The 20,602-nt window shown below is 38.4% G+C and overlaps 2 protein-coding genes across 4 annotated transcripts in view; both read left to right on the top strand.

The window, feature by feature from the left end:
* TANK (TRAF family member associated NFKB activator) overlaps positions 1 to 20,602 on the top strand; it is a 107,137-nt gene that overhangs the window by 27,450 nt on the left and 59,085 nt on the right. The gene's annotated exons all lie outside the window — the stretch shown is intronic.
* Positions 19,554 to 19,709, top strand: LOC115872305 (mitochondrial import receptor subunit TOM5 homolog). Its single transcript, XM_045299660.1, has one exon. The coding sequence runs from the start codon at positions 19,554 to 19,556 to the stop codon at positions 19,707 to 19,709; it is 156 nt and encodes a 51-aa protein (XP_045155595.1).

Here is a 20,602-nt window from a genome sequence, read left to right as displayed (position 1 = left end):
AAAAAAAAAAAATATATATATATATTTTTTTAGGAAAATATATATTTTATTGTCTCTAAAGTTCTATGGCAATCTGTCTTTGCCTTGGTTCTTTAGAGAAACAAAACTAGTAAGCACATATATTTATGTATAGAGAAAGGCTTATATCAAGGAAATAGCGCACATCATTGAAGCAGGCACTTTCGAAGTCTGTGGGTCAGGTGTTAGACTGTTGGCTTCTAATTCATGTAGCTCTCCGGGCGCATGCACCCAAGGACTGCAGGTAGATGGCTCTGGCTACATTAAAAAAAAAAAGAACCCAAGGTCCGCAGGTAAAAAGGCAAGCAATTGACTCAAGTCCAAAGTAGCAAAGGTTGCAGAGCAGGATGCAGGATCCAGACCCAAGAAAAAGCAAGTATACTCTCCACAGGTCTCTTTGTTTTGGAAGCACTCTATATTCTTCAATGAGATTTCTTCATGGGAATGCCTAACTTTTCGAGCATACTTGTTCATAGCATGTTACAATTAGCATGCATAAAACTGAAAGCATACTAAGTCCATTTACATCTCATTTTTATAAGTGAGCAGAACAAAAATATCTGAAGCATGCATACAAGGAAAAATACTCATAATAATTACTGTCCTTAATCCTGTACCTGATTACATACCTGTAGTTAGCATTTATAACTACCTTCTTTCTAACCACCCACTCTAATCCTGTGGCCTCAAGCAAACACCTCAGCTGGTCATGATTCCTTGCCAAGTGAGGTGACCCAGACCATCAAGAGAGATGTCCTTTTACCTATGAAGATGTAACTATATTATTGATTCATTTTCTAGTTTTCAAACCTGATCCTTTTTGTGGGCGGAGGAGGTGAATTTCCATCTGAGATGTAGATTAGATAAGATAAGCTGTCTCTAACTTAGTCACCTATTAGTTCACTAAATTTTTATATTCAAAAGTGGCAACTTCTGAAAAGAATGCCACCTCTTCTTACAATTCAGGAAAAGTTGGTGGCTTTATTTTCTAAGGCAAAATGGAAAGGGTAGCAATTCCTCAAGGTTAATTCCTACCCGCACTCCTGCGACTTCTTGAGATTTGAACTGGCTTCTTACTGCAAATGTAAATCCTGGTAAAACATTGGTTCATCAGTGAGGAAAACCTAGCAAATGGGCCTTTTCTGCGTCCCAGATCACTGACACTTGTTTCTAACACTCCACAAAAATATAAACCTTATTATTAAAGAATTATCCTAAAGTGAAAGTTGTAGGGACTCACACCTTTAAGTCTGTGATCCTTATCGTACTTAAAATCCCAATATGTGAAAATGATCAAAGTTAAGCGTCTCTGGTTAAAATGGACACTTGTGGGGTGGCAGTGTTTGATTCATAAAGCCCCAGCCTCAATGGAGCTACTTATCCCTAGGCTTCCTAAGAATGATTTGAAAATTAGTGCCCTGGTCTAGTATTAAATAATATCCTGATTATTAATGTAACCAGGCTTAGTTGACTGTTAAGCCCTGGTGGCACTATCAGGTAAACGCTGGGCTGTTAAAGTTAGTGGTTCAAACCCACGGGCCTCTCCACTGGAGATTTCCAGCCTTAGAAACCTTTGTGTGGTCACAACCAGGCGGAATCGACTCCACAGCAGTAGATTTGGTTGGCCATTATTTAGCAACATAGGTCATTTCTAACGGAGGAAGGGGGAAGGGAGGTGTTAAAGAACAAAAGTCCTTAGAAATTAAAAAAGTTGATAAAATATGGACTATTCAGTAGATGATTTAGAAGATATTGTTGAGTCTGGCTCTTAAAAAGTAGAACAGAAAAATGAAAAATAGAGGAGAGATCAGATAATTAGCAGTCCAATTCAGGTGAGTCACCATTTTACCAGTAGGAATCCCAGAAAGGGAATAAAAAAAATTTACAGAAACTGAAGGATCAACTTCCAGATTGAGGGGGCCCACCAAGCAACCATTGTAATGGGTGTAAATAGACCATATTCAGGGAAAATTTTACTGACATTTTAGAGTAGTAGAAACAAAAGGAACCTTTTTTACTCGTTTCTAAGGGAAAAAATGAGTAAAGTACAAATTCAGGAAGCAAAGTTGGTGTGGACTTAAGTTGATGCTAGAAGATAACAAAGATTTCAAAAGTCTCAGGAAAAATTTACTTCCATTCTAGAGAGAGCTCTCTTAACCGTTAGGATGATCAGTTACATTTAAAAGTGTAGTAATGGTGTTTTCAGTTATGCAAGATCTCAAAAATTGTAATTCTTTCTCAGGAAGCTATCAGAAGGTTTACACCAGCACATGGGAGAGAGAGAGTAGATAAATCAAGGAGAAATTCCTCTAAGAAAATGAAATTGAAAGGCTATCTGAAGTCTGAATGTATTGAACAATTGTATTAGTTAATAGAAAAAAAACTAAAATCAAGTCCACTGCCATCAAATTGATTTTGACTCATAGCGACCTTACGTTGGGTTTCTGAGACTAAATCTTTATGGATGCAGATAGATAGCTTCATCTTTCTCCTAAGCTGATAGCTTCGAACCACCGATCTTGTGGTTAGAAGAGCCCAATGCTTGACTTACACTGCTATGAGGGCTCTTATTTAGAAAATAAAGCAAACAAAAAGTTTTTTAAGAACAATTTTTCAGGAAAGGAAAAACACGGCATATTATGTGACTCAGCAGTGACTAATATTACACAGTCATAATCAGATAAAAGCCCAATGCTAGTCTAACCAAAGATAGACTGTTATCTATATTGGGAGAAGGTAGAGGATAAACAGAGGGGCGGGGCGGGGGGTGGTGGTGGTGGTGGTGTCGGGGATCTGTTTAAAGTGAGTTGAACCCTTACTTTGCATAGTTGTAAGATGGTAAATAATGCCTAAAACTGAGAAATCAAATTGGCAATATTGGTGTGTTATTTAGTTGCATAATTAAATGCCCAAAGAATCAGCCTAAAAAAATGAAAGTTGTTGCCTTGGTTAAGTAGGAAATGGAGAAAGCATAAGAATAGGGAAAGTAAAGGGGTCGGGGCAGCACTACTATTTGTCTTGAACCTTGTAGATCACTTAACTCATTGAAATGCATGTATATGTAACTTGGAATTTAAAAAATAATGATAATTAGAGGGAAGAACTAGACATTGGAATTGAACGTTGGAGAGACGTGGATATATCTGGTTCTCCCGTTTTCTATTTCATTGACCTTAGGCAACTTAACCTATCCAAATTCCCTTTCTTTATATCTAAAGGGAAAATAACTATTGCAGAAGGGAGATTGAAAATGCATATTTTTGTGTAAAGCACCTAACAACCAATATAATCTCAGTAGTCGTCAGTCTCCACTCTTGTCTCATTGTTTCCCAAGAGGGAATGGGGAACCACTGAGATTGGCCTGGCAAGGCCTGGCAACCAAGGGATGTTGTGGAGCTAGCTGTTCTCCTGTGTAGAACACTTGGACTTGCTATGATTTGAAATCAACCCAGTGACAGCTAATAACAAACAACAAAGATTAGCAGCTGAGACCATTTGATAACATCCTACCTATTGGGCTATAATCTCTTTTTATGTAAATAAATGTATGCCTCTTTAGAGGTCTAAATGGGGGTCTATGTCCTCTCAACTATTTGCAGGTCCGTAAAGAATTGAAATAAAACTGTGATGATCAGGGGAAGCATCAAATTAAAAGAGTCATTGGTTTGTAGGAGTAAAGTTCTAGTCACTCAGTTTCTCTCCTTTGAAGCTAAAGTGCAGATGTCATTAATAGTATTTGTTGCTTTAATGAGAAAGCTTGTCAACTGACACATTATGCAATTTCATGGAACGAAGATCAATAAAGTGTATTGCTCTGGGCCATCTGCCAAAAATACCAAAATGCCTTGTGCCCCTAACCCATCATAGCAATCATGTCTACACTAGATATGTGTTTTCCACCCACACTCTAATTTTATCTTCAGTTGACCGGGCTTTTAAAATTTAGATTCTCTAGTTCACATATGATATTAATAGAGAAATCAGTACATTTTACATAAGATGTAGTCTAATTTTAAAATGAAGTTCAGAGTCATTATTTTACAGCATCTTTTCATTTTTCGAAAGACAAAAGGAAGTAAATCAACAAATTAAAATTTTTACTAAATTCTTGCTTTAACACAATAGAACTGCATAACGCCAGTGTTAGGGTTTGTTAGTTCTGGATAGTAATATTGGAGAAAAACTGGTATGGCCCTGCTAAATGTGAGAACTTGGGTAATGTTTTCACAGATGCAGTTTTGAAAAGTTGGTTTGTCAGGCAACCCCAGACATTTTGGGAACTTGTCTCTTATTCAACAGTTGTTGCATGCTGTAAAATATTGTACAGTGAACCCTCGCCACTTCACGCTTCGACTTCTGCGGCTTCACTCTATCGCGATTTTTGCGTAACAGCGCATGCTCTGTCATTATTGCCACTGATTGGCTCGTACTGTACACGCTTGATGCCATAAATAATATAATAATAAATGATAATTGTAACGTCCAAAATGTTTTACTGTATTTTCCCTTTTTCGTTTAATAAATTGGGTAATACGAGTGTAATGGTAACTAAAGGGTGTTTTTTCATGTCCTCTATGCTCTAACTACGAAAATATTTGATTTACAAATAAGGAATCCTACTTCGCGGAATTTCATTTATCACGGTAGGTTCTAGAACCGATTAACCGCGGTAAACGAGGGTTCACTGTATCTGGTTTTAAACATTTATCATACTATATAGTTAAAACTATGCCCTAAACATTTCGGGAGTGACTGGAAATGGATCTGAAAGTCTCTGAAACCTTATTTATTTCTCATGGGAGTTCTTACAATTACTTCTAATAAAACAAGTTGTGACTTGCAAACATTTACCAAACAGCCACTAGGTGTCCTTGGGGAAATTAAAAGGAGGGGTATGGAGAGATGGAGAATCCTGTGCCAATGGTTAAGAGCACACAGAGTACAACTTCATAATTATACCAGCGTTTGCCTATTCTCATTCATTGTTGATTATATTCTCAAGGCTAAAGGACTGTTCAGCATTTTAAACTGTAATTTAAAGAAAACCATGCCTTTTGTGAAAAGGTCTTCTGTCTCCAGAAGTTTTGCTGTCTCTCTTCACAGGCCTCTCTCTCCTCTCATAGTAGTTTGTTTTGATATAGGAAACGATTTAGGGATTCAGAGAAGCTGTTGATCTGTAACTCACAAGATTTTTAACTACTTCTGTTTCAAAACAATTTTGTCCTTTATGAATCATGTGACTTTTGTGACAGCTTTCCTTTTTCTTTTTTTTTTTTACACAGCGTACATTTTGTTTGAGGGGCCCTTTTTAGATTACTGAAAAACTTTTTTTACAAGTACCTTTCCTCTTTTATCAATATGTACAGCAAAAAAAAAAAAGTCTATCTGCTTCTGAAAAATCAACCTTCAAAAACCCTGTGAAGCACAGTTCTATTGTGATACACATGAAGTTGCCAAGAATTGAAATCAACTCAGTGACTGCTAACAACAACAAATATTAACAGCACAAAGCATTTGACAACATCCTACCTATTAGCTATCATCTTTTTATGTAAATTAAAAAATATTTCTCCTAGAGTTCCAACCATACATGCACAGATTTATCCCAAACAAAACATGTTTGAACATATCTCTGTAGTCAGTAGATGACTGTAGACAAATTCTATCAGTAATACTTGTCATAGCTACATTAGGATGCCTTCAAAAACACAAAAGGTCCAGTCTCAAAAGAGCTCTCGGAGGAGCTCTGCAGGGCCAGTTACAGCCAAGACAAAGAGGTGCGCTCACAAAGTTATCGTGACTATTTTGGGGGATTCCAATGGAGTCTTCTTGATAGATGTTCTTGAAGGACACAAGGTGATGTTGATGATACCGGCATATTTCAAAGACGTTTTAAGAAAATTGGAAATTGTATTGGCAAGAAAAAGGCAAGTGGCACATGGAAAGTTTCTGGTCACAGAAATACACTTGTTCATTCTTCCAGGGTAATGGAGGCTGCACTATGAGAATTTCATTAAGAAACTGTACCCCCATCCACCCTCCAGCCCCGATCTTGTCCCTCCAGACTTCTTTTTGTTCCCAAAACTCGAAGAGCATTTGAAAGAAACACATTTGAGTACCTCGAGGATGCCAAGCCTGCTGTGTGTGTGGTTTAAATCAAAGAGCACAGAATCCTCTAGGAGAGGATTAGAGAGATGAAAATGCCCCCTTCACGTAGAGGAAAGAACTAGGAGGCAAAGGGCATTTATAGAGGTCTAAATACAAGCAAGTACATATGTAAATATATTTATATATGATGATGGGGAAATGGATCTATGTACATATATTTATAGGTTTAGTATTAAGGTATCAGATGGACATTGGGCCTCTACTAAAGTATTCCCTCAATGCAAGAATACTTTGTTCTAATAACCTGGCATCCATGAAGCTCACCTTCCTCGGCACAGGGTTGCTGAAGACAAAATGGGTGAAAAAGCAAATGTGGTGAAGAAAACTGATGGTGTCTGGCTATCAAAAGATATAGCTATAGGGCTCTTAAAGGCTTGAAGATAAACAAGTGGCTATCTAGCTGAGAAGCAACAAAGCCCACATGGAAGAAGCACACCAGCCTGTGTGATCACAAGGTGTCAATAGGATCAGGTATCAGGCATCAAAGACCCAGAACAAAGAATCTTATCATTGTGAATGAGGGGGAGTGTGGCGTGGAGACCCAAAGCCCATCTGTAGGCAGAAGGGTCACAAGAAAGAGACAAGCCAGTCAAGGTGCAGTATAGCACCTGTGAAACATACAACTTTCCTCTTGTTCTTTAAAGCTCCCCCCTCCCCCACTACTATGACCCCACTTCTACCTTATAAATCAGGCTAGACCAGAGCATGTACATGGGTACAGATAAGAGCTGGAAACAGGGAATCCAGGACAGATAAACCCCTCAGAACCAATATTGAGAGTAATGATACCAGGACGGTAAGGGGAAGGTGAGGGGAGAAAGAGGGATGTGATCAAAATGATCTTCATATAACCCCCTCACAGGGGGACAGACAACAGAAAAAATGGGTGAAGGGAGACACTGATCAGTGTAAGACATGAAAAAATAATTTATAAATTATCAAGGGTTCTTGAGAGAGGGAGAGGAAAAATGAGGCGCTGATACCAAGGGCTCAAGTAGAAAAATGTTTTGAAAATGATGATAGCAACAAATATGCTCGACACAATGGATGTATGTATGGATTGTGATGAGTTGTATGAGCCCCCAATAAAATGATTAAAAAGAAAAGAAAATACCCTCTTCAAAAGTGTATTAACCTAGGTGGAGGGTATATCAAGAAATAGTACTTTCACTTTTTATATTTTTGTTTAATAAAGATTCTGTGCTCTGTATCAGTGCTTTTCGACACCCTCATAAGGTAATGGATTTCTCCTCAAATGCCACCTACAATTTTTTCAACTGCTAGTTTTCTTCAGACATTTCCCCAAACACTAAGTGGGCCTAGCCCTTTCGTGATTTATATTTATGAGGGAAATGTGTACATCTTGTGACACAGGTGATACAATAATGATCATTACTGTTCTCCCCAAAATTTTATTTTTTTAAATGTAGATTTTTCACGTTTGCTTGTTTTGGTGTTTGTGTATGTGTACGCACCTGCGTGTGTGTATGTGATTTTGGTCTGATTGACTGGTCAAGGATTTACCACTATTAGAGTAAAGTCAAAACACAATTTTAAGAACATAAGTAAGGTAGTAGAGGAAACATATGTAGTCTTTGTTTCTTTGTCTAGATTTCTCTATCATTCCAGTGGTACTTTGCTTCCTGGCAGTTGTCTATCATCTTTTGTAATACTTTTGCCCAAAGTTAAAGTAATACCTCTCCCCCTAAATTTTTTTCTCCTGATTTTCTTATACCTGTCTTGTGTTTTCAAAAATATAGCTGGTGGTCACTTTGCTTATTTAAATGCCTGTTCCAGGACCCCATCCTAAGTCTACATATTCAAAATCACAGATAACCTGAATGCTGGTTTATATTGTTCAGTAAGCAGCCAGTGGGCCTCTAAATCCTATTGATTCTATCTTTGAAATGTCTCTTGAATTCACTTGTTTTTTATTCCCCTGGTCTCATTCAAGTCTTTTTACCTAGAGTACAGCAATGGTTTCCTGTGGGAATTCTTCACCTTGTCTCCCTCACTTTTTGTTCTATGTTGTCACCCAGTTTTTCTAAAGCATGCCCTTCTGCTTGAACATCCTTGATCAGTCCTCCTAATGCCAACTAATTAAAGTCTAACTTTCTTAGGATGACACTCAAGGTGTGCTACAATCTGGCCATAAGGAGACCTGTTGCAAAGCATTTATGGATTTGTTGCACTCTGCTACTGTAGGAGGTGCCATTCCAACCATGTTCTTAGGAAGGCTTCCCCTAGAGTTGTGTAGTACAGCACTCCCATACATGGTGGTCCTGACTAGTCTGTTCAGGGAACCATCATCTCTCCATCCTCTCTACACACACCATAAACTACCATAGAAAGAATACTCACCCCCAGTTTTTTGGTTTGGGGTGTGGTTTCCCCCCCCCCTTTATTTTTTCAAGAAAGGCATAAATGTGACTTCTCAGTACCTCTGCTCTTTCGGAATGAATGTCCTTTTCACTTTCATTTTCTTTTGGTTGAATTTTTGCACATATCTGAAGGCCTAGTTTAAATGTCATATCCTCTGTGAAGCCTTCTATGGTTGTTCTCATTTTAATCACTCCTTCTAATTTATTTAACCTTTATCTCATTTATATCTTTTATATAACAGTTCCCTTTTCTTTGGAGGTTAGTTTACTTCTATACATCAAAAAGCACAAATCTTAGAGAATCATTGGATCAGTTCCTACAAATGCTTGTGCCTGTGATACCCCTATCACTCTGTGCTCATGCCTTTTCCACACCGTCAGTATGGTTCCTTACGTTCATGTTTCTACTTCACTAAACTGTAAATTCTAATGTAGAAAGACTCAAGTACCATGGGCCCTTTTCCCATTGCAAAAAGGGGAGTGCTTATTATGTGTGCAGCACTGAACTAGTTTTAACATTGAACTGGTTAGGCTACAGGCTCAGGTCCCTTGGTGGTGCAAGCAGCTGCTGACTTAAGTTTGGTGATTTGAACCCACCCAGCATCAGCATAGAACAAAGGCCTGGTGTTCTGTTTCGTGAATATTACAACCAAAGAAACCCTCCCCAAAAAAGAAATGTTTTTTTCAAAGCTATATATTTAATTTTTTTTTCAGAATAACCATATCACCCTCAAAAGTCTCCATTACACTTAATACATTTGTCAAATCTGCGATTCCATTCTTGGAAATGTTTTTCAAACTTACCTATTTGGTTGGCTGACAGCACCTCCCTCATTCGTTTCTTTCCCTCTTCTACATTGTCAAATTGCTGTCCTTTCATGTCCCTCTGTATTCGTGGAAACAAAAAAGTCACATGGAGCGAGGTCAGGTGAGTAAGGTGCGTGGGGCAAGAGAGGCATGCTGGGATTTTTTGGTCAAAAAACGGATGCAGAGATGGCTAGGTGAGCAGGTGCATTGTCATGATGGCAAAACCAGTCTCCCATCTGCCATGGTTATGCAGTCTTTTCATAATCTCTAAATAAAAAGTTTGATCAATACTCTGACCTGGTGGAACAAACTCCAAATGTACTGAGTCAACATTTTCATCCATTTGGGAAGTTGATGGATGACTAGAACAAGATTTGTCATCAAGTGACAGTTCACCTTTTTTGAAATGAGAAAACCACTCATACACTTGAGTTTTTCCCATAGCACTGTCATTGTAAGCTGTATTCTGTGGAATTTTTCCCAAGCAGGAAACAAAATTTCACAGTTGCACATTGTCCTCTTAAATCAGCCATCGCAAAAAACGGTTTGAGTGAAAGTGCTTTTACGAAAAAGTTTACTGTGACCAGAGAATCGTCTCAGGCAATGCCACTGGGTGCACTAACTCAGAGCGAGTTGCTGGATGCTCACCTACAAAAGCTCCACCTAGCAGATATTTTTTCTGTTTTTTTGGGGGGGTACACCTACATACTCTTTGAAGTTGCTCTGGGTCAATATTCAACTTGATGGTTGTTGTTTTTTTGTTTGGAGGTTTTGTTTTGTTTTTAATGTTTTTGGTTTGTTAAGTGTACAGGATCAGCTGCTCCTATAGAGTCCCCCAAAGACCATAGCTTAAAAAGGCTAAAATTGCACTTTTTCACATGTGAAGTTCAAAGCATAAGATGCAGCTGATTTAGCAGCTGCACAATGAACAAGCCTAAGACTTGTTCATTCATGTAGCCCTACCATCCCCAGGTATTCCTTTCATTGTAGGGTTGTAGACGAATTACCACACAGTACTGTGTCAATTTGGACAAAGGAAAAAAGGCGAAGGGGAGAGAACTTATCTTGAAAGTGACACCCACTTGCAAATAATTACCTAGTAACACGAACACATCAGCTAAAAACACCGTAGTGTGAATATTATCAAAGATAGGGAGCATAGATCCTGAGTGTGGTAGTTACATAATCTGGTGTCAGTTTGAGAGGATTACGAATGAAGGGGTGGAGTCTGGCCTGTCAATCAAGGTATAACCAATGAGGCCTCGGTGTGGGCATGGCCTTCTCCTGAGAATTCTGGGAACTCCTGTATTTCCTCCTTGGAGGCAGGAGACACTTCTCTCACTCTCTTTTCACTCCCTGAGAGACACTGTACTGACTAGATACATGGCGCTATGCCCTGGGAGCTGGAGAAGCCACATGGACCTACCCTGATGCAACGAGACCTTTGGAGCCAGAGAAGCCCCATAGAGACCCCTGCCAGCGCTGAGATGCTTACAATGCCACTGACTCCACAAGACTTCCAACCCACTGGCCTGTGATACTCATTCATTCTTCATCATTGCATGTGTTTCGTGTGTCTGAAGAGGACTTTATAGATTAGTATTGGACATACGGGCTAATATTGGACTTATAGACTTGATCTGCAATGGGCTGGGACGTTTTCTCAATATTCAATTGCTCTAGTATGTAAACCTCTTTCTTATATACATATGACTATCTATGAATTTGTTTCTTTAGTCTACCCAGACTAACACATGAGGAACAACTAATAGGTAACACATGCTTCGGCACATACTTTATCTTTACAATAACTTTACAAACTACATGTGATAAGAAAACTAAAGTTCAGAAACCAAGTAAAGGCTAGAAAATTTCAGATCTGAGATCTTCAGTGAAAGCCTCTGCTTTTTGTTAAAAATCTATGTAGTTAATTCTTTGAAAGCATTAGCTGAAAAAATAACGTTCCAGGAATGAATGGAATACCAATTGAGATGGTTCCTCAAAGCTCTTGCTTATCTGTGGCAAGACATTCATAAGACCACTACCTGGATAACCAGCTGCAATAGATCCATATTTGTGTCTATTCTAAAGAAAGGTGACCCAACAGAATGTACAAATTATCAAACAGTTGCATTAATATCACATGCAAGTAAAGTTGTGCTGAAGCTAATTCACTAACAGTTGCAGCAGTACATGCGCAGACAACTTCCAGAAAGTTAAACAAAATTCAGAAGAGGACACTGAATAAGAGATACCATTGCTGATGTCAGATGGATCTTGGCTGAAAGCAGAGAATACCAGAAAGGTGTTTACTTGTGTTTTATTGACTATACAAACACATTCAATTGTATGGACCCTAACAAACTATGGATAGCCTTAAGAAGAATGGGAATTCCAGAACCTGTACATTGATCAAGAGGCAGTTTTACGAACAAAACAAGGGAATACTGAATGGCTTAAAATCAGGAAAGGTGTGCATCAGGGTTGTATTCTGTCACCATATTTACTCAGTTGGTATGCTGAGCAAATAATCCAAGAAGATAGGTTATATGAAAAAGAATGTGGCACCAGGGTTGGAGGAAGGTTTATCAACAGTCAGCAATTTGTAGATGACACATCTTGCTTACTGAAAGTCAGGAAAACTTGAAGCATTTGCTGGTGAAGGACAAGGATTTGCAGACTTCAATATGGGTTGAAACTTAATGTAAAGTAAACCAGAATGCTTACAACTGGACCATTGTAACACCATGGTAAACAGAAAAGATTGAAGTGGTCATGGATTTTATCCTGCTTGGATCACTACTCAGTGCTCATGGAAGCAGCAGCCAAGAGATCAAACAATGTATTGGGCAAATCTGTTTCACAAGACCTCTTTAAAGTGCTAAGTGCAAGAATGTTATTTTGAGGACTAAGGTGCACCTACCCCAAATTATGGTATTCTCTATTGTATCAAATGCTTATGAAAGTTGGACATTAAATAAGGCAGACCATAGAAGAATCAATGCATTTGAATTGTGGTCCTGGACGGAGGAGAGAAAATGCGTCCAGGGGGCAGTTTAGCACCGACAAAATACACAACAGTCCTCTAGTTCTTTAATCCTTCCTCCCTGCCTCACTGTTATGATCTCAGCCCATTCACGCAATTCCCACTAGACCAATGTATAGACAGTGGCACAAACAAGAGCATTCAATATACAGAATTCAGGAAGGACAAACCCCCTCAGAAACAGTAATGGGAGCAACAATTCCAGGAGGGAAGGGGGAGGAAGCGATGGAAGGGGGGTTGGAAAGTAATGATGGTAGAATAGCCCCCTTCGGGAAAAATACCAGGATAATAGGTGAAGGGATAGAATGGGTGGTGTAAGTTATATATAAATAATAATACATACATAATAAGGGTTCGCAGGGTGGGGGAGAAAGGGAAGAAAAGAAGAACTGGGATCAAAGGGCTCAAGAAGAAAGATAATGTTTTGAAATTGTTGATGCCAGTAATTGTACATGTGTGCTTGAGATAACATGTATGCTTTGTTATTTGTAAGAGCACCCATAAGTGATTTATTAAAAAATAGAACTGTGGTGCTGGAGAAGAATATTAAAAAGTACCATAGACTGGCAAAAGAACAAGCATATCTGTCTGGGAAGAAGTACGGGCACAAAGCTCTTTAGAAACAAAGATGATGAGACTTCATCTCTAGTACTTCAGACACGTTATCAGGAGAGACGAATCCCTGGAACATGAAATCATGCTTGGTAAAATGAAGGGACAGGGAAGAAGAGGAAGACCCTCTAGAAATAGATTGACACAGCGGTTGCAAAAGTGGGATCGGACCATAACAACAGTTGTGGGAATGGGCCGGGATGTAGTAGTGTTTTGTTCTGTTGTACATAGGGTCATTTTGCATTGTCACTGATTCAGCACCACCTAATAACAGCAGCAGTGCTGGACATCTTAGCCAGAACTGTAAGGAAAGAAATGGAAATTAAAGGCATCCAAATTGGTAAAAGGAAGTAAAACTCTCAAGATCAATACACAAAGTCATTTGGGTTCCTTTATACTAACACTGAGTGTTCTGAAAAGGAAATCATGAAACAATACCATTTACAATAGCCACCCCTAGGAAGAAATCCTTTGGTATAAATATTACCAGAGAAACAAAAGACATAAAAAGAAAATGATACAATGCTACTACAAGAAAATAAAAGAGACCTACATAAGTAGAAGAATATACCATGTTCAAGGATAGACTTACCAATGTGAAAATGTTAATACTACCCCAGTGCTCTAGTGATATAATGCAATCGTAATCCTAAATTCCAGTATCATCCTTTAAAGAGATGTAAAAACTAGTAACCAATTTTTTACGGAAAGGACAGACACCCTGGATAAGCAAAGTAATACTAAAGAAGAACAACGCAGTAAGCCTCTCATTTCCTGAACTCAAAACCATAGTATAGCCACAGTAGTCAACACAGCCTGGTACAAGGCTAGATACACAGACCACGAGAGCATTATTGAGAACCCAGAAGTAATTCCATTCACCTATGCATAGCTGATCTTTGACAAAGGACCAAAATTCACTAAATAGAGAAGAGATCAAGTTTCTGACAATACTTGATATCCATTTGCCGAAGAATGAAATAGGACCTATATCATACACAGTATACAATTTTCTATAGCATATATCATTCTATTTAAGAATTGTTTGAGGCTTGCAGTGATGTTATTATCACTTGCCTTTTCTTGTCTTTTTAGATAAGTAAAGTCATAATTTTTGTCCTGTTGTAATTGACTTATTCCACTCAGCATAATATCTTCAAGCTCCATCTGTATTTTAACATGTTCTAAAACATTCTCCCAACACAGTAGTATTCTACTGGGTGTATTATTCTACTGAGTGTATGTATCACATTTCGGTTATCCAGTTATCTGTTGATAGTCAAGTAAAAGGAATGGGTGAGGTCATCCTTCATACATAATACTCATAGTTCAAAACTCAATTAAAAGATCACCTACCTCTCAAACCTTTTCCTAAGCCCTATAAATAAATGTGGGTACTCACATACATGCTTCAAGTTATAGCTATAACAGTACCTTCTTTTCCCCCCCACTACATCAGTGGTGTCCAGCACACTCTGCTAATAATATGCAGTAAATACTTTAATTGAGCACAACCACCATGACCTTCTGAGCCAATACTTTATAACTGGATTTAATGAACAATCCCTGATCTAGATATTTAGAAGCTCTATTCTCAGCTCTTATACTTAACATTTTCGTAGCTGTAGAAAAGTCATTAATGTTTTCTGAGCCTTGTTTGTCAAATGGGAATGATAATAATAGTAAATGATGAATTGGTGAAAATTTATCAAAGAGCTATAAATCAAAGTTGTTCCTATGCGCGAATCCATTGTGGAGTCAGTTCTGACTCATGGTGGCCCCGGGTGTGCAGAGTAAAGCTGGTCACAGCGATTTCAAGGCTCTGAACTTTCAGGAGCAGATGACCAAGCCTGTCTTCCAGGGTGTGTCTGGGTGATTTTGAACTGCCAACTTTTTGCTAGTACTCGAGACTTAACAGTTTGAAGCTCCCAGATATCCAATAAGTAAGCAAATACTTTTATTTTCCTAATTGAATTTGTTAGTAATGGCAATATGCTTCATTAAAATCAAATTTGGCCCTACCAGCTGACAGACCTTTGTTGAGGCTGAGAAACTCAAGAAAAAGTAATATTGCCTTCCTTGTCCAGGCTCTCACCCCTACCAAGGACAGTTTCATTATTTAACCAAATGAACAATGAAATAGAAAGTGGCCTGCTACCCAGAGCTTTCCCTGCTGCTGCCTTCTGGGCAGGTGTACCACAGACACATGCCAATCTGGGAGGTTATGATTCATTTTTCTTCTCCCTAGAACCACTCCATTCTAGGTGGAAGAGAAGCACATACTACCAGAGGGACCAAAGTGATGGTTGGAGAAGTACCCAGCTTCAGGAGGAATGCAGGTGCAGGTAGGGCTTTGTATTCTGCCCACCTAGCTACCTTCTAAAGCATCAGAGTGATTTATAATTTTCCTTGGATTGTGAAAGGAAAACAGCTAAAATAAACCCAGACATGTAGATGTTACCATGGAACACTTGCCAAAAAATACATATAAAAGAGCAAAACTCTTACTGTAAAAGCATTTCTAATACAGAAATTGCTCTAACTTGGGCCTCCTAGGTTTAGGGCAACAGGGTGACAGTGAGAAATGAGTTTGAACCTGTTTACTATAAATAAAAGCAGCCCCTGGAGCCTGGCAAATATAGCAAAAAACACCAAAATGTAATTGAAATGTGACTGCATCCTAAATTGTGAAATTAATTTTACACTTAACAAATGCCAAAAAATAAAAAAAAGAAACATGTGGCTTTAAAGTTCAGAGTGTTAATATTTTATATCTATCCAAGTTTATTAACTGGGTCCCAAAGACTTTTCTTTTGTTATGGGTACAATACCCATTCTCATTTTTATTGTGAGATAGGAATTAAATGTATCATTTAGTTGATTGTATTGATCTGGTGGTTATTTCCCCAACACACATTCTTATTTAAGAAAGTAGTATGTATCCATGTGGACTTTACTCAGTACCTCATGGTGACATTTGTATGATCTAATTCAAGGACTTGAAATAAAAGTTTCACATAATTTACCTGCATACGATGCACATATTTTTAGTGCTGTGTTTACATTTTATAAAAAGAATATCGTTTAGATGTATTTTTAGACTTACAGACCTAGAGATTGAAGAACAAAGAAGTTTCTTAGAAATGTAGTCCAAAAATCTTTTTAGTAGAGAAAGAAAAATAGAACTTGGGTCCCAAGAAACTTAGTGATCCCATACCAGTGTCATAGAGCTTTGGTGGCACAGTTGTTAAGCGCTCTGGCTGACAGTGGAAAGGCTGGCATTTTGAACCCACTCGACACTCAACGAGAGAAAGACAGGGTAGTCTGCTTCTGTAGAGATTTCCAGCTTTGGGAACCGAAGGAGAGCAGTTTGTCCTGCTCCCATCTTTTACAGGTTCCCTGCGAGTTGGAATCAACTTGACAGCAGAGGGTCTCACTTGAGTTTATGAGTTCACATATCACAGGGCCAGTCAGGGATGTAACAAAGCAGAAAGATTTGATGGTTTTCCAATTCAAGGCTCTTATTCCAGATTTAAGCGTTTTACATATGAAAATTCTCAAATTTGTCAGGATGTCTGTTGCTTTTTAAGTCATTGCTGGTTTCTTAGCCACTTGACTGCTGAAACACTCTATTTTCTAATTAGTGTATTATAGTGCACTGTACGCTCTATAGTTTAACTATAGCAATGGACATTTAGCCGTAAACTGTTCCTTCTGTTTCCCTCCTTGCATACTTATTTTTAATCATGCATGTATTTTTAAGTGTCCCTAAGTCCTTTTTTGATTGAGAATAGTGTCTAAATCAATAAAGTACTCAAAAGTAACACTTTGGATTAATGCTAATTGCTTGTGTTTCCATCTCTGTCTAAGACTAGGCAGAGATCTTGGCAAAATTAATTATCCTAACAAGATTTCACTCTTATTCATCTGACGGGTAGCAGTAGAATGGAATGCCTAAAGAATTATTGTATCTTCAGTTATTCAGAAAGTAATGGCACTGTGATTCCTGTGTACAAACATTGAAGTGGTTTGGTTTTGGTTTTGGTTTAAGCCTGAGAAATCATTTCAGTATCTATTAAAAAGAAAAATCTATACTGTTCAAATGGATTGGAGTCCTTGAGTAATTAGAATGGTTAAGATGCTCAACTGTTAATGAGAGTTGGTGGTTACAGTTGGCCCAGAGGTGCCTCAGAAGAAAGACATGAAAGTCTACTTCTGAAAAATCAGCCACTGAACTTCTTATAAAATGCAGTTCTTTGTACATAGGGTTGCCAAGAATCAGTCTACTCAGCAGCAACTGGTATTTTAGTGTGATTTATGGTTAGTGGGCTTTTTAGCAAGGTTGCCAAGGCCATTCATTTGGAAAAGAATCACCTTTTCCACCATTGATTCCTAGACAAAGAAATATCCACATGCAGAAAAGTGAATCTGCACCCCTCCCTCAACCATACACAAAAATTGTAAATTGTAAGACTTAAAATTCTAGAACCCTTCAAAAGATACCTAGGTGAAAATAAGTGTGGTCTTGGATAATTTTTTTAATACAGTACCAAACACATAATAACAAATACTCTGAGGATGTGGTGAACTTGAAACCTTTTGTTATTGCTGGTTGAATGAAAATTGATGCAACCTCTGTATGTAGAAAATAATTTCACAATTCCTAAAAAAAATTTGAATATAGAATAGCCATTCTGACATCAATTCCACTCTTAGGTATGTATCTGAAAAATTATGTTCATACAAAAGCATTTACATGAATGATCATAGCAATATCGTTAATATTAGCCAAAGGTAGCAGCAACTCATTTGAAGCAACTCATCTGTCAACTTGGGAATGGATAAAGTGTCATATTATTCAGATGTAAAAAAGGATGAAGTGCTGGTTCACGGACTCTTGTATTTCTACCTACATAATGTGTACATTATACGTTTTTATTTGGGGTGTAGTTCTTTTTTTTATAGAAAAATTATTTTATTGGAGATTTGTAAAGCTCTTATCACAATCTATACATACATTCATTGTGTCAAGCACATTTGGACATATGTTGCCATCATTATTTTCAAAACATTTTCTTACTACCTGAGCCCTTGGTATCAGCTCATTTTTCCCCTTCTCACACCCTCCCTCATGAACCCTTGATAATAATGTTTTTGTTGTTGTTGTTTTTCATGTCTTACACTGACCGGTGCCTCCCTTCACCCACTTTTCTGTTGTCCGTCCCCCTGTGAGGGGATTATATGTATATCATTGTAATTGGTTCCCCCCTTTCTCCTCCCACCTTACCCTTACCCTCCTGGTATCACTACTGAGGGGTTTATCTGTCCTGGATTCCCTATGTTTCCAGCTCTAACCTGTGCCCGTGTACATGCTCTGGTCTAGCTGGATTTGTGAGGTAGAATTGGGATCATGATAGTGGGGGGTGGGAAGGAAGCATTAAAAAATTTTGAGGAAAGTTGTATGTTTCATCGGTGCTACACTGTACCCTGACTGGCTTGTCTCTTCATTGTGACCCTTCTGTAAGGGGATGTCCAATTGTCTACAGATCGACTTTGGGGCTCCACTCCACACTCCCCCTCATCCACATTGATAGGATTTTTTGTTCTGGGTCTTTGATGTCTGATCCTATCGACACCTCGTGATCACACAGGCTGGTGTGCATCTTCCATGTGGGCTTTGTCGCTTCTCAGCTAGAGGGCTGCTTGTTTATCTTCAAGCCTTTAAGACCCTAGATTGCTATCTTTTTTGATAGCCAGGCACCCTTAGCTTTTTTCACCACATTTGCTTATGCACCCATTTTGTCTTCAGTGATCGTGTTGGGAATGTGAGTATCATGAATGCCAGGTTATTAGAACAAAGTGTTCTTGCGTTGAGGGAGTACTTGAGTAGAGGCCCAGTGTCTGTTACCTTAATACTTAACATATAATATGTGTATATAGATCTATTTCCTTATCGTTATATATAAATATATTTACATATGTACACGCCTGTATTTAGACCTCTATAAATGTCCTTTGCCTCCTTGTTCTTTCCTCTATGTCCTTTTACTTTCCTCTTGTCCCACTATCATTTTCAGCTTTCATTCATGTTTCAGTAATTCCTCTCGGCTACATTGTCCTTGATCAAACCCCATCAGGCATCCTATGCCCTCCTTGCCTTCGATTTTAGATCACTTGTTCCCTTGTCCCTGGGTTGGTTGACATCCCCCATCCTTTTCCCCACCTCCTCCCCCAGAACTGTCAGTCCCATTGTTTTCTCCTCCAGATTGTTTATCCCGACTATCTTATCTAGATAGACATGCAGAGACAATAATAAGCACAAAAACAAGACAGAGTACATTTGTACATTCTCAAAACATTTGCTCTACTTAAGCCCCTGGCATCAGCTCCTCATTTTCCCCCTCCCTCTCAACTCCCTACTCCCTCATGAGCCTTTGATAATTTATAAACTATTATTTTGTCGGGCGGCAATCTGAGAAGCACCTAGATCCCTAGCGAGGAGTTGCTAAAGCCCAGCCATGATGTTTTGGATTGAGGACCTCGCGCTGACGCTGGACGCTGAGGAAATGAAACGGAAGATGCACGAGGACGTGATCTCCTCCATAGGGAACTTTCTTATTTACGTGCCCATGCTGCGAGTCACTCAGTTTATCTTAAAGAAATTGGATAGTATATGAAGATGTGGCATCACCTGAGAACGTATAATGTGAAGAATCTGGTTCCAGTCTTCCCATCTGAAAATGAATAGACCCAGAAAGATATACCGACTCTGATTGGATGGACTTAAAAATTGACAAGAAAAAGTTTTGGTTTGTTTTTTTCTGGTGCCTGACTGACTATATAAACTTAATTGGGAAACGTGAAAATATTTCTTGTGATATCGCACCCATTTGCCTCTGCTACTCGGCCTCCGTGAATGTTGATGTAATTATAATTGCATCATGTCAGACTTCATTGCCCAGCAAGTTTTCATCACAAGTGTCTGCAGCAGGTCTGTCTTGACCTCCATCTCTGTGGACCTTTTTCTTTTTGTCCAGAATGTAGTTGTGAAGAGTCCATGACAGTTAAGTTACATTTTGTGGAAGTCAGCACAGAACTGCAATGATATTTGAGCACAGAGCCATTAGTCTATATATATTTTTAAATAAATGTATCAGTGTGGGAAAAAATTATTATTTTGTCATTATCTTACACTGTCTGACATCTCCTTTTACCCACTTTTCTGTTGTCCACCCCCCAGGGTGTAGGTTATATGTAGATCCCTGTAATCGGTTCCCCCTTTCCACCCTATCCTCTATCTTCCCAGTATCGCCACTCTTGTGCTTTACACAATTGATGTATGTATGGATTGTGATAAGAGTTGTAAGAGCCCCCAATAAAATGATTTTTTAAAAAAAGAATGCTTAGAATCACAAGTGTGTGAGCCTATTGTAGCAAATACATAGTTTTATTATTATTTATATTTTTCTCTTTATCTTATATTTTTGCCCTTCTCTAATTCTTTTAAAATATTTTCTCATTTCAATTTTAATGTAGTGTTTTTCTGTAGTTTACATTAAATATATTTGCG

Source organism: Echinops telfairi, unplaced genomic scaffold (assembly GCF_000313985.2).
Source record: "Echinops telfairi isolate 266 unplaced genomic scaffold, ASM31398v2 ScPeMD7_4;HRSCAF=17, whole genome shotgun sequence".
Lineage (NCBI taxonomy): Eukaryota > Metazoa > Chordata > Mammalia > Afrosoricida > Tenrecidae > Echinops > Echinops telfairi.
Note: the sequence above shows the minus strand (reverse complement) of the source record. Positions and strands in the feature narration are given on the sequence as shown.

Bases quoted from the DNA above. Each gene is read 5' to 3' on its own strand.
- LOC115872305 (XM_045299660.1), top strand. From the start codon at position 19,554: ATGTTTTGGATTGAGGACCTCGCGCTGACGCTGGACGCTGAGGAAATG.